This window comes from Hypanus sabinus, chromosome 9 (assembly GCF_030144855.1).
Source record: "Hypanus sabinus isolate sHypSab1 chromosome 9, sHypSab1.hap1, whole genome shotgun sequence".
Taxonomy (NCBI): domain Eukaryota; kingdom Metazoa; phylum Chordata; class Chondrichthyes; order Myliobatiformes; family Dasyatidae; genus Hypanus; species Hypanus sabinus.
The window spans coordinates 138430189-138444674 of record NC_082714.1 but is presented as its reverse complement, the minus strand read 5'-3'; the positions used below and the strand labels follow the sequence as shown (position 1 = coordinate 138444674).

Genomic DNA, 14486 nt, shown 5'->3' with positions numbered 1-14486 from the left:
GCCCCTTCCTCATCACTAACACTCCATCTGCATCTGAGGGAGGTGAGACACAGGGTTTTGGATCTGAAATGTTAATTCACAGATGCTGCCTGACTTAACTTTGCCAGCATTTTCAGTTCTTATTCCATATTTAAGAAAAAAAAATATAGTTCTTATACCTCCTATCTACTCTCCTAAAGATGAAAAATAGAAGAATTGTTAACAGAATTGTTGAGTCTGATGGATGTCAAGTGTTAATTGAAAGATCAGGTGCTGTTCCTGAGGCTTACTTATGAACTTTGCTGAAACAGTAAATAGTGGTGAGGACAAGGAGGTCGGAGTAGAAGTGAAATTATAGTTCATTGAACTAAAATAATTTCTCTTAGAGAAATAGAGATTTTTACAGGAAGTAGGGTTGAGACTTCAGAGACTGTGCAATCATCTCATGTACATTACTCAGATGGGCATCAATTCACTTGAAAGTTTGGAGTCTCTATTTCAAATATGATACACGTTTTTGTGGTGAATCAAATCTTGCAGATTTCTAAGTATACCGATTGTATTTTTAGCAACATGATTTGCTGGAGAAATTTTGACTTTCCTTCAAGGAAGCAATAATCTTTACTTTGGGTATATGCAGATTAATCAGTCTTCTGTGTGCTCCACCTATAGAGTCAAGAGCTCAAGTAATATTCAGTGGCATTTGAAGCCCAAGGAGAAATGAATTAGCTAATTTTGTCACCATTAAACATTTTCAAGTCTGTCAAAAATTAATTGTTGCATTAAAATTTTATGACAGAACTAAATATTGAAAACTATAGTGCAAAGTTGTCACGAAGTGCAGAGTGAAGCACTATTACGTACAATTTTGCATGTACATTTGGTGTCTATAAAAATGCACATTATGTCAAAAAAGTGAAAAGGTAGTAATTTGACACTCCAAACATCTCAACCTGTGTCAAAAATTTACAAGCAGCTGTCAATCAGCAGGGTTTCCTCACTGGCAGTAATTAACTTTAAGATCTCCTATTTATAGCTGCTGGGGGCTTAAAATGAAACAGTTCTAATTAAATATAGATGCATCTCAGCATTCTTCAACTTACTGTGTCTTTGCTCATGCTTAAATGGTAAGATTCAGGCACAAGAACAGAATATTACTATTCTTGAAAGTGAGGCCATAGCCTTGACTGCAGATCAGTCGGCTTCAAAAAACAGGAATTTATCACTTTCTTTCTTTTTCCAATATTTTTATTATTAATTTAATTCCACTTTCTGAGCAACAATACATTAACCTAAGTATTAAAGCTTTTAAATGGTTCAGAATATCAAAAGCAAAATGGTAGAGTGACAACATTACATATAGTATTTTACTTAATCATGTACTTTTGAAGTGTGTTTATTGTTTTTTCATTTTTAGTTTAGAGATACAACATGGTAACATGCCCTTCCGGCCCAATGAGTCTACACTGCTCAGTTACACCATTGAGACCAATTGATCTACTAACCCTTACTTCTCTGGAATGTGGGAGGAAACCAGAGACCCTGGAGGAAATCCACGCAGTCACGGGGAGAACATAACTAACTCCATATGGACAGTGGAAGACTTGCAATTGGGTCCCTGGCGCTGTAATAGTGTTATACTAACCACTAAACAACCAAGTTGCAGTTGATACAATGTGGAATATTTTGGTATAACATTTGCTATACCATTCTTCCACAACTAACACAAGAGTCGCAGGAATGAGAGTTGGCCACTTGGTCCACTGAGACTGCTCCAAATGTTTCTATAAAAGTATGGCTGATCTAATGGCCCATCTACTTTGCCATTCATCTCCAAAACCTCAACTCCCTTAGTGAACAGCATTCTATTGATTTTAGCCTTGAATTTATGAGTAATATGGATCCAAGCCTCAGAGGTAAAGAATTTCAAAGATTTACAACCCTTTGCAGAAAGAAATTTCTCCTCATGTCAGACCCAAATAGCTGACCTCTTACCCTAAGAGCATCTGCTCTAGTCCAGCCTCTTCAGCGGGAGGAAAAGGCCTCTCAGCGTTTGCAAATCAGTCCCTCTGCAAATTCTGTCTGTCATGCATATTCTTCTAAATTCCAACGAGTGCAGGCCAATATTCCTCAATCAACTTTCATTAGTAAGCCCTCTCATCTCAGACATCAGATTAAGGAATCTATGCAGTATTTAATTATTTAATATGGCAAAATTTTACTCTACAATTAGAGATTACAATTATTTTCATTCATTCTTGTCTGTAAATACATTAAGCTCATTTTGGTAGATCTTGCAACAATGCACTGTATTAAAATACAGGAATCAGAATCAGAATCAGGTTTAATATCACTGGCATACATTGTGAAATTTGTACTGTTTGCTGTTTTGCTGCAGCAGTACATTGTAATACATAATGATAAACTGTAAATTCAAATAAAGAATATATATTAAATTCAATAAGTAGTGGAAAAAGAGAGTTAATTAAAAAAAATAGTGCGGTAGTGTACATGGATTAATTGTCCATTCAGAAATCTGATGGCGGAGGGGAAAAAGCTGCTCCTAGATTATTCTGTGTATGTCTTCAGACTCCTGTACCTCCTCCTAGATGGTAGGAATGAGAAGAGGCATGTCCTGGGTCTTTAATGACAGATGCTACCCTTTTGAAGCATTGCCTTTTGAAGGTGTCCTTGATGCTTGGGAAGCCAGTGCCCATGATGGAGCTGGCTGACTTTAAAACTTTCTGTAGCTTTTTCTGATCCTGTGCAGTGGCCCCAAAATACCAGCTGTTGATACAACCAGCTAGAATGCCCTTTATGGTACATCTGTAGAAATTTGCGAATCTTTGGTTACATACCAAGACTCCTCAAACCCCCTAATGAAGTATAGCCACACACACACCACACACACTGACCACACAGGTCAGGCAGCATCTATGGAATAAAGTAAATTGATATTTCAGGCTGAAACCCTTTGGCAGGACACTGTCAAGTCTTCTTTGCAATTGCATCAATATGTTGGGCCCAAGATTGATCTTCAGAGATGTGACATCTAGGAACTTGAAACTGCTCACCCTTTCTGTTGCTGATTCCTCAATGAGGACGGGGCTGTGTTCCCTCGACTTACTCTTTCTGAAGTCCAAATCAATTCCATTGTCTTACTGACAATGAGTGCAAGGTTGTTCTTTTAACACCACCCAACCAGTTGATATGTCTCACTCCCGTACACCTCCTCATCACCAACGGAAATTCTGCCAACAATAATTGTGTCATTGGTAACACATTCAATGCTGTGGAGAGAATAGAGCAGTGGGATAAGCATGCATCCTTATCCCACTAGCATGTGCCAGTGTTGATTATCTGCGAGGAGGAGATGTTATTTCTGATTTGCACTGACTGTGGTCTCCCAAACAGGAAGTCAAGGATCCAGTTTCAGAGGTAGGTACAGAAGCCCAGGCTCTGGAGCTTGTTGATTAGTATCGAGGGTATGATGGAGTTGAATGCTAAGCTGCAATTAATAAACAGCAGCCTGATGGAGGTATTGCTGTTATCCAGGTGATCCAAGGCCGAGTAGAGAGCTAGGGAGATTGCATCTGCTGTGGACCTATTGTGGTGATAGCAAACTGCAGTGGGCCGACATCCTTGCTGAGGCAGGAGTTGATTCAAGCTATAAGCAACTTCTCAAAGCACTTCATCACAGTAGATGTGAGTGCCACTGGGTGATAGTCGGTGAGGCAGGAATCCCTGCTCTTCTGGTATGATTATGGCCCTTTTGAAGCAGGCAGGAACTTCCAGCTACAACAATGAGATATTGAAAACCTGAGCCCGCCATTTGGTTGGCACAGGTTTTCTTCACCCTATCTCATAGACCACCAGGGCCTAGAGCCCTGTGAGGGTTCACTTTCATGAAAGATGTTCTGATGTTGGCCTCTGAGACAGAGATTACAGGATCACTGGATGCTTCAGGGACTTGCATTAATATAGTTTTATTCTCCCTTTGACAGCACGCAAACAAGGCATTTAGCTCATCTAGGAATGAAGCATCACAACCCTACATGACGATAGATTTTGCTTGGTAGGAAGTAATGGGTTGCAAACCCTGACCGAGCTGCTGCACATTGGATTCCATCTGTATCTCCAATTGGAATTGTTTTCTCGCTTTTAAAATAGCCTTCTGTAGTTTGTACTTGGACTTCTTTTATATATCTGGATCACCTGTCTTGAATGAAATAGATCTAGCCCTCAGCAGACAATGAATCTTCTGGTTCCACCGAGGCATTAGGTTTGGGTATGTCTAGTATGTTCTTGAAGGCACACAGGTCTTGATGAATCGGGTAACAACTATGACATATTCATTCAGATCCGAGGATGAATCCCTTTATATTGGTAGGTCCACCGACTCAGACCACTCCTGTATGTGTTCAAGTGCGTTGGCTTCTGTTTCCACTGATGATATGTTAGTGGCTGTTGCTCAGTGACTTATTCAAGCTTGCTTAGTTGAAAACCCCTGTAATCATAAGGATGGCATCTGAGTGTGCTGTTTTGTGACTGCTGATCACGGTTCTCCTCTCCTTTAGTGCCTGCCTGATGTTGGCCTGAGGTGATGTTGGTACATTGCTACTAGGATGATGGCTGCGAACTCTGCTGGCAAATAAAATGGACCGCCTGATTTTGCAGATTGGGTGAACAGGACTGAGACAGACCGTCACATTTGTGCACCACAATGAGTTAATCATGATGCATACTTACCCTGCGCTACCTTGCTACATTGATGATATTTGTTATCCTGAATGTAAGAAAAACTGAGGAGGTACCCGGTTAAGATTTTCATCTGTACTGAATTAACTAATCTCAACTAAAGTTCAAATAGAAGTATTCAGTCAGTCTCAGTCCAGTTCCTGATCATCGTCCCTGGTTGAAAAATTATTGTAAAAAAAATAGCATTGATTATATGTAATGCCCCGGTTCACATCCTTACTGTGATGCTGTAGGCATTTCATTTAGCAGCTCTGTAAGAGCTGTTTGTTCTGCTTTCAGCCTGTTTGGGTTATTGGTGAAGATGAGGAATGATGTAGAATGTGTGCCATCCAATTACTGGAGGTTTTCTTGGTAAGGGCCAATAAGGTTGGTCTTGGGCTTGTGTTCGAGAGGTGATGAAGAGAGAAGACGCTGGGGAGACCCGATCATAGCGTACAATCCAGTGCGAGACCCATATGTTCAAGATGTATTGTGAGCGATGTTCGGAAGGTGGTGTGTGCTTTCACACTGATTGAGAGCCCAGCGCGTGAGTGACAGAGAAGTTCAAGCTGAGATCCAACTTGTGCACATCGAACTGTTTAATTAAAATGGGACCTTTTCTTTTTGTTTTTCTTCACTAATCCGTTTGTTAAGTTAAGATTCATAAATAAGGTTCCTTTAATTGTATGCAGTGTACTGTCTGTTATTTTGTGGCACTAATTTGAAACAGGGTAGCAAATTACACAGCATCCACACAAACTGGGGCTTGGGGTGGGACGAGCCGTCTCAATCTCAGGACTTTGGTGGTACTTGAGAGTGTCTTCTCTAGATTTACACAGCCAAAGAAACCAGGGAGTTTCACTGTGGGGGCTCGTCCAGGATCAATTTCATTAGATGCTGTGTGATTGCCTTGAGCATTGATCCAGTAGGCTGTGTGTTTAAGTCTGAGTTAAACTATTGTCCAGTAGAGTGATTGATTATGGATACAGCAGGGGTTGAGTGCAGGTTTGAGAAAATGGTGGGCATAGTCTTTGCTCTAGTTCAGACTAGCACTGATGTAATGGCAGTGGAACTGCCTGGTAGTATTGGGGCCCTGGGAGAGGGAGGGCCATGGGCTGACCATACTTTCCGAGAGGAGGGGAATGTAGGTGAGCATGCTGAATTGCAAGCTGGGTCTCCCGTAGCTGGGGCAGAAACTTCAAAGATATGTTGCCCCAGTTTCGGCAGAATGAGGGGAAGGAGTGGTCTGAGTTGAAATGTCTAATGAGTCCCCCAGCGAGGAGTGAGAATCCAGAGTTAGCATTAGCCTTTAGCTGTCTGGTGAATAAATGGCAAAGTGCACAGGCGGGGAGTCCCAGTGATCGAAAGCTGAGAACATTCTCAGGGGTGGTCCACGCTGAGGGGAAAGAGGAATATGAGACTTGGGCAGAGCAGACCTCTCAGATGCTGGATGAGTGCCAGTGCTCTGATGCCATAAAAGACAGCGATTGTTTGAAAATTTGAACAGGCCAGCTGCGGACCAGGGTGTTTCATATCAAACAGCCCTCCCATATATATGTCAATTTCTTGCTCATGTTGGGATTGAGGTAAAATGAAGTATTACTAGAAGGATGATTCCTAAGGAATTGTACCCAAGTATCAATCAATATTATCAGGAGAGGAAGGAACAAGCTGTAATCTCAGAACACATGAACATTCTACAATCATATAATCACATTGCAAGAGATGAAAGAAAATGTTGTTTCACTGTTACCCCACACACGACTCAAAGCATTTCTATAATTGCTCCTCTGCCTCCTTTGACCATACCTTCTTGGTCCTCACAATTGAAGCTGCAGTCTGTGTTCTGTGAATGTATTTCATGGGAACAGAAAATTAAAATGTGTAATGTCATCTCTAGGCAGGATCTGGCCAACAAGCCATCCATGCCAAACCAAAGTTCACTGTTGCTTGCTCCTAAATCAGCAACGCTACTCTAGGCCCATTACAGAAATGAAAAAACAGTATGTACAGTTATGTTGCATCTCTTATGTTATTGCTCTACACAAAAATCAAGCATATAACATTGCACATAACTGCCTGTACAACATTCTCTGTTCATTTCACACTAAAGTTGACTTACTATCAATGTTAGCAGAATGATATTCATTTTTATTCACAGGAATCCTGGTGAAGGGTCTCGGCCTGAAACGTCGACATTTTGTTCCTCTCTGCCTGACCCGCTAAACTCCTTTAGCATTTTATGTCTGTTGCTCTGGTTTTGTGTATCTGCAGAATCTCTCGTGTTAATCATTTTTATTTACAAACACACTTTGTGCTTGTTTGTCACATTTTTAACATGAGGGGAAATTGGATCATGAAATAAATCATGATTGAGTCAGATAGCCTATTAATTACAAGAAAACATCATGAATTACCTTTTGAGAACAATGATAATTGGTTATAAATGGAACACGTAACTCAATTAATTAGTTAAAATTAGGGCCAATTTTACACTAAACAAGTACTTCATTATTTTCCTGTTATGTTTCCAAATCCCTCGCTCACCATTAATGAGTCTTACCCGTTCTAAACCTTTATTATCATGTCAAATTCTTAATGCCACATCCTACCAATATTTCCTGAGCTAATTTGAGTTCAGCTAGACTCCTCAAACGGAACAATCATAAACATGGTACTTCTTTTTTAAACACTCTGCACATTACTATCAGTTATTTTTAGAATGGTATGCAACTGTGCTGATTTGAACCTTGAAGCTTCTGATTCAGAAATTTGATTACTTGCAATCATTACTTGTGTCAGGGATATGACTTCCAAACAAGTTATATGTGGAATTACATCTTTCTCCTTAAAATGTCTTAGAATATTGCCCAAGAAATTAGATCATGTTGTGCTGAGGTGTGCCTGCTATTGGACACTTTTCAAATGTGTTCTAATGGGTTGACCCACATAGTGATTCCTACCTTGGCTTTAGACCAGCTGTATTGACATCTCCATCCACACATCACTGAATCCCCACTCCCCCCCCCCCCAGCTCTCGAACCAAACTACAAATTAGTGATATCTCACTACTTTGGTCCCAACATGCAGCAAATCAATTATCTTCAGACAAATGCTCCATAGTAATGGTAAAGAACTCTAAAGGAAATAAGCAGAGCCGATGACTTGAGCAATGTTGAATTTTGCTGCAGTTGCCTCATGACCAGAGTCAGTGGTGTTGTTGGAGACAGCTGTTAATAGTGACGTCTCTAGCACAAATGAATTCCTAGCTCTTTATGTCAATACTGATCAATAACATTCCCTACCAGAGGCAAGTATTGCCAGACCTGATCCTGTATCTGCCAGTGTCATCAATCTCAGTCTTTCTCCTATTTTCTGTCTGATGGAAGGTTCTCACCTAATATATCTTTCCAAAATTCTGCTTGGCTCCTGTTTCCTTTCCTGGGGCAGCTAGAGTACTTCTTCTGACCTTGGCTGTATCAAATTTAAGAACTGACATGTTGATGGAGCATTGTGCATCAAAGATAGAACATTTCTGAGAAACACTGGAAGACAAACAGGATAAAGAAGAAAGAGGAAACAAAATGAGAAAGGTTAAAAGTAAACCTAACAAAAAGAAAGAGGTTAAACCTTTTGACAGGAAGGTGGCAGTGAAGCAAGTAAAAGGGAAAAAAGAAATTAAGTTTGAAAAGAAGCATATAGTAGAAATAAAGCAGGTTTATGGAACATACATAATTTGTTCATGATTTTAGTTTCTCACCAGCGATTTCATCTATGTGCAAGAATGAGTTATTATTGCACTTACAGCATTATTACAAGCATCACAGCAAGGCCTTCAAAACAGATAATGCAATTAGCGTTCATTCCACTATATTTTAACATAATAATAACTTCAATTATATGTATGCACTTTTTAAATAGCATTTATTATTCATAGTTTTGGATGGTTTTTTCAACTTTCAAAGAATTCAGGAACCCAATTCAAATTAGTTTTACCTAATAATATTATAATTTTGTGGAGGTTGGCAAAAAAATCATATAAACTTCAAAATGTCTTGTGCTGTCTGTTTGTGTGAATGCTTACCTCAGATGGTTGAAATTCATCTGTACAAAATCTCATGAATACAGTATATTGGCCTTTCTAGAGTAAAGTTTGGGTTATTATGATCAGGGGCATAGATAATTGTAATGTATGTACTAAACTTTAGTATAATAATGCCACTCAACTGCATTTTTTATTGAACTATTAAGACCTTTCTAAACATTCAGTAAATTCAAATATTTACTGTAGCACAGTATATTTTTTAATCAGAGTTGAAGACTAGCAGATTTTTACAGCTATTGTGCTGAGTGACTGAAGTAAATTTATTAATTAGAAATGCTAAATAAAATGAACAGACAACCATACATCCATCACAATAAATCATCTTCCACATCACATCCTAAAGCTTCAATGTCATGTGTGATATTTGAAATCATTTTTTCAAATCCATCTGATTCTGTAGGCACAGACCAACTGTCATAACTTCTGACAGCAGATGCTGATGTATTACTCATGCTTCGCTTAATTCTTCCAAAGCTGTCTGTCAGGATTCCTCTTCCATCATTAATTCCGATGCTTTCTAAAAAGCCCTCAAAGTAGCTGGCATCTTGATCAGGTATGAAGGCCCGCATACCTACATTAAGAGCAAGACACTTGTTAAATAACCTAAAATTCCCCCCGCATGAATTGAAGAAGTTGCAAATGTATCAAACAGCTATCTTCACCTCCCTTGGAAATATCAACTCTGAAAGACCATAAGACCATAAGATTTAGGAGCAGAAGTAGGCCTTTCAGCCGATCGAGTCTGCTCCACCATTCAATAATGAGCTGATCCAATTCTTCCAGTCATCCCCACTTCCCCTGCCTTCTCCCCATACCCTTTGATGCCGTGGCTAATCAAAACCTATTTATCTCTTCCTTAAATGCACCCAATGACTTGGCCCCACAGCCACTCATCGCAGCAAATTCCACAGATTTACCACCCTCTGACTAAAGTAATTTCTCCACATCTCTGTTCTAAATGGACATACTTCAATCCTGAAGTCATGCCCTTTTGTCCTGGACTCCCCTATCATGGAAAATAACTTTGCCATATCTGATCTGTTCAGGCCTTTTAACATTCAGAATGTTTCTATGAAATCCCCCCTCATTCTCCTGAACTAGGGGGAATATAGCCCAATAACTACTAGACATTCCTCATATGGTAACCCTTTCATTCCTGGAATCATTCTTGTGTATTTTCTCTGACCTTCTCCAATGTCAGTATATCCTTTCTAAAATCAGGAGCCCAAAACTGCACACAATACTCCAAGTGTGGCCTCATGAGTGCCTTATAGAACCTCAACATCACATCCCTGCTCTTATATTCTATACCTCTTGAAATGAATGTAAACATTGGATTCTCCTTCCTCATTACCGACTCAACCTGGACAAGGTCTCCTAAGTACCCTTGCATCTCTGCATTTTGAATTCTCTTCCCATCTAAATAATAGTCTGACTGTTTATTTCTTCCACCAAAGTGCATGATCATACAATTTCCAACACTGTATTTCATTTGCTACTTCTTTGCCCATTCCCCTGAACTATCTCTGTGGGCTCTCTGTTTTCCCAACACTACCTGCTCCTCCACCTATCTTTGTGTCATTGGCAAATTTAGCCAAAAATCTATTAATTCCATAGTCCAAATCATTGACATACATCTAAAAAGCAGTGGTCCCAACACTGACCCCTGGGGAACCCCACTGGTAACCAACAGCCAGCCAGAATTGGATCCCTTTATTTCCATTCTCTGTTTTCTGCCAATCAGCCAATGCTCCACCCATGTCGTAATTTCCCTGTAATTCCATGGGCTCTTATCTTGCTAAGGAGCCTCATGTGTGGCACCGTGTCAAAGGGCTTCTAAAAATCTAAGTACACCACATTTACTGCAACTCCTTTGTCTACCCTGCTTGTAATTTCCTCAAAAAAATGCAGTAGGTTAGTCAGACAGGATTTTCTTTTCAGGAAACCATGCTGGCTTTGCCTTATTTTATCATGTGCCTCCAGGTACTCCATAATCTCATCCTTAACAATCGATTCCAACAACTTTCCAACCACTGATGTCAGGCTAACAGGTCTATAGTTTCCTTTCTGCTGCCTCCCACCCTTCTTAAATAGTGGAGTAACATTTGCAGTTTTCCAGTCATCTGGTACAATGCCAGAATCAATTAATTCTTGAAAGATCATTGTTAAAGTTAGTGGGGTTGAATCTGAACTCTCAATTGAAAACAGTAACAGGAATTCAATGAAGTGAATTCAGCATATAAGGTGAAGAAGGTGCCTTCGATTGGCAAACACTGAATTTGTTTATTAAATAGTCATTTCAATATTTAATACATTCTTAAAATAAAACTACTTGGCAGAATATGAATATATCGTTTGTATGGGAAAATGGAGTCAGAGTCATAGGGCACTACAGCACAGACACAGATCCTGCGAGCTCATATAATACATGCTGAACTGTTATTCTGCCTAGCTGACCCATACTGGTGGCATACCCCTCTATACCTCTCCCATCCATGTACTTATCCAAACTTCTGTTAGATGTTGCAATCAAACTTGCATTCACCACTTTCGCTGGCAGCTCGTTCCACACTTACACCACCCCCTGAGAAAGAAGTGACAGTTCAGGTTCCTCTTAAACATTTTACCTTTCACCTTTAACCCATGACCTGTAGTTCACATCAACAAGCAAGTCAAATCTTGACCTCTATGCAGTTAGTCAGACCAAATCTCCATCACTTCAATAGAAATAGAGAATACTAGAAACAATTAACAGGTGAGGCATCATCTGTGGAATAAGAAACAAAGTTAACATGTTGTCTTTGAGAACTAACATCAGAACTGGAACAGAGAAAAAAGAAATACAAAGAGAGTATCTCTCACAGGTTGAGACCAATCTATGACATGAGAGCAGATTATGTTTCATTGCTCCCATAATTATATCTACAGTACTTATGGTCACTGATTAACAAACTAGTTATTCAAACAATGGAGATGTGAAGATAGGCACATCATAAGCAGACTCACAGAGCGGATGATGAGATTTTCTGGTTTAGAAGAGGCTAATGAGGCAATTGCCTACTCTTCCACAAATTGGCAGGCAGTTTAAGTGGCTTTTGAGGTCGTCTGCTCCTTCTGCTGCTCATGCATGGCTACTGGGTGCTTCCAATAAATGACCTCAAGGTACTCCGTACCAACGTGAGCAACCTTAGTCATGCTGGGTGTTTATTGCACATCAGTGGGGATGTGCATTTCTTTAAAGAAGATTTGAGCACAGAGATTCATAGAGAGTCTGTTTTGGAAGTCTGGCATTGGTCATGTATGTGACACATCTTGCCCAATGTATGTGACAGAGTGTAACTAAGGCCTCAATAAAGGGAAGGTTGGCTTAGCAAGGACTACAGCAGAGCAGCAATGGCAAGACTTCATAAACACAAGAATATCTGCAGATGCTGGAAATCCAAAGCAACACACACACAAACTGCTAGAGAACTCAGCAGGCCAGGCAGCATCTGTGGAAAAAAGTAAACAGTCAATGTTTCAGGCCAAGACCCTTCATTAGGACCAAAGATGAAGGGGAGAAGTCAGAATAAGAAGGTGAGGGGAGTGAAGGAAGAAGTACAAGGTGGTAGGGAAACTAGGAGATGGGGAGGGGTGAAGTAAAGAGCTGGAAAGTTGGTTGGTGAAATAGACGAAGGGCTGGAGAAGGGGGCTTCTGATAAGAGAGGATAGGAGACCATGGAAGAAAGGGAAGGTGAAGGAGCACCAGAGGGAGATGATGGGCAGGTGAGAAGAGGAGGTGTGTGAGAGAAACAGGAATGGGGCATCAATGCTCATGCCATCAGGTTGGAGGCTACCCATAAGGTTTTATTCTTTCATTCTGAGTGTGGCCTCATTGTGGCAGCAGAGGAGGCCTAGGACTGACATGTTGGAATGGGAAAGGAAAGTAGAATTGAAATGGGTGGCAGGACTTTCTGGGGGGTAATTTAGAAGACGCAGGATAATTCCATCCCAAAGAAGTGGCATTCTAAAGGGAGGATGAGGAAACTGTGGCTGATGAGGGAGCCAAAGACAACATAAAAACAAAATAGAGGGCATATAATACTACCAAAATATCAGGAAGCTCTTAAAAACCAACAGAAGGTAGCCAAAAAGGCAATAAGGGGAGAAAAGATGAAATATGAAGTTGTTAGAAATAATATTAAAAAAAAGGATACCAAAAGAATTTTCAGGTATATAATGAGTAAAAGAGAGACAAGAGTGGACATCAGATAGCTGGAAAATGTTGCCAGAGAAGTAGTAAACAAAGAAGTGATAGATGAATTGAATAAGTATTTTTTTTTTGTCAGCCATCATTGTGATAGATGCCAGTAAAATGACAGAAAATAGGAGTCAGAGGGCAGAAGCGACTGTTAATTGCAATTACTAAGGAGAAGATGCTTGGAAAACTGCAATGTCTGAATGTGGATAAGTCACCTGAACCAAATGGAATACACCCCAGGGTTCTGAAAGAGATTGTGAAGCATTTGAAGTGATCTTTAAGAAACATTGGAGTCAATAATAGTTCCAGAGAACTGAAAGATCACAAATGTCAGCCCACTCTTTAAGAAAAGAGGGAGGCAAAAGACAGGGAATTATAGAATGGTTAGCCTGACTTCAGTGCTTGGTTTTAGAGTCCATTATTAAGGATGAGGTTTCAGGTATTTGGAAGCACACAATAAAATTGGCCAAAGTTGGCACAATTTCCTTAAGGAGAAATTTTACCTGTTGCAATTCTTTAAGGAAGAAGCAGGCAGGATAGACAAAAAAGTGGATGTTGTCCACTTGAATTTTCAGAAGGTCTTTGAAAAGGTGCTGCAGACGAAGCAAAGAGGCCAAAGTATTTCAGGGAAGTTACTAGCAGAAGGTAAAGAGTGAAAATAAGAGAGGTCTTTTCTGATTGGCTGCTGGTGACTAGTGGTGTTCTACAGGGGTTGGTGTTGAATTGCTAATTTTCACATCATATGTTAATGATCTGAATGACAGAATTGCTGGCTTTATGGTCAGGCTTGTAGATGAGACAAGGATAGGTGAAACAAGTAGCGTTGAGGAAGAAGGGTGTCTGCAGATGAACTTGAACCGGTTGGTAGAATGGGCAATGAAGAAGCCGATGCAATGCAGTGCAAGGAGATGTATGGCCATGCACTTTGGCGGAAGGATTAAAGATGCAGACAATTTTCTAAATGGGGAATGGATTCAGAAAGCAGATGTGCAAAGATATTTGGGAATCCTAGCGTAGGATTCCCTAGACTTTAACTTGCAGTTTGAGTCATTTGTAAGGAAAGCAAATGTAATGGTCAGAATGAGAATGAGAATCAGATTTTTATATCACTGATATATGTCATGAAATCTATTGTTCTGCTGCAGCAGTAAATTGCAATACATAAAATTTAAAAATATCTAATTCTTACTGTAATTTATAAGTAATTAAATTAAGTAGTGAGAAAAGAGAGCAAAAAAGAAAAAAAGAATAAAAGAAAAAAAAGAAAAACGAAAAAATGAGTGCATTCGTTTTGAGATGACGAGAATATAAAAGCAAGGATATAATGCTGAGGCTTTATAAAGCATTGGTCAGACCGTATTTGGAATATTGTGAGCAGTTTGGGCCCCATAACTAAGAAAGGATGTGCTAACTTTGGAGGGGGTC

The 14486-nt window shown here is 39.9% G+C and overlaps 1 protein-coding gene across 2 annotated transcripts in view; it reads right to left on the bottom strand.

Moving 5' to 3' along the window:
- Positions 1–8623: 8623 nt before the first annotated feature.
- The window catches only part of ccm2l (CCM2 like scaffold protein), a 64797-nt gene continuing 58934 nt past the window's right edge, over positions 8624–14486 (bottom strand). For both annotated transcript variants that reach the window (XM_059980669.1, XM_059980670.1), the window contains one exon: positions 8624–9392. In XM_059980669.1, the coding sequence (XP_059836652.1) occupies positions 9130–9392 (263 nt within the window). In that variant the 3' untranslated portion in view covers positions 8624–9129. The remainder of the gene's footprint in view (positions 9393–14486) is intronic.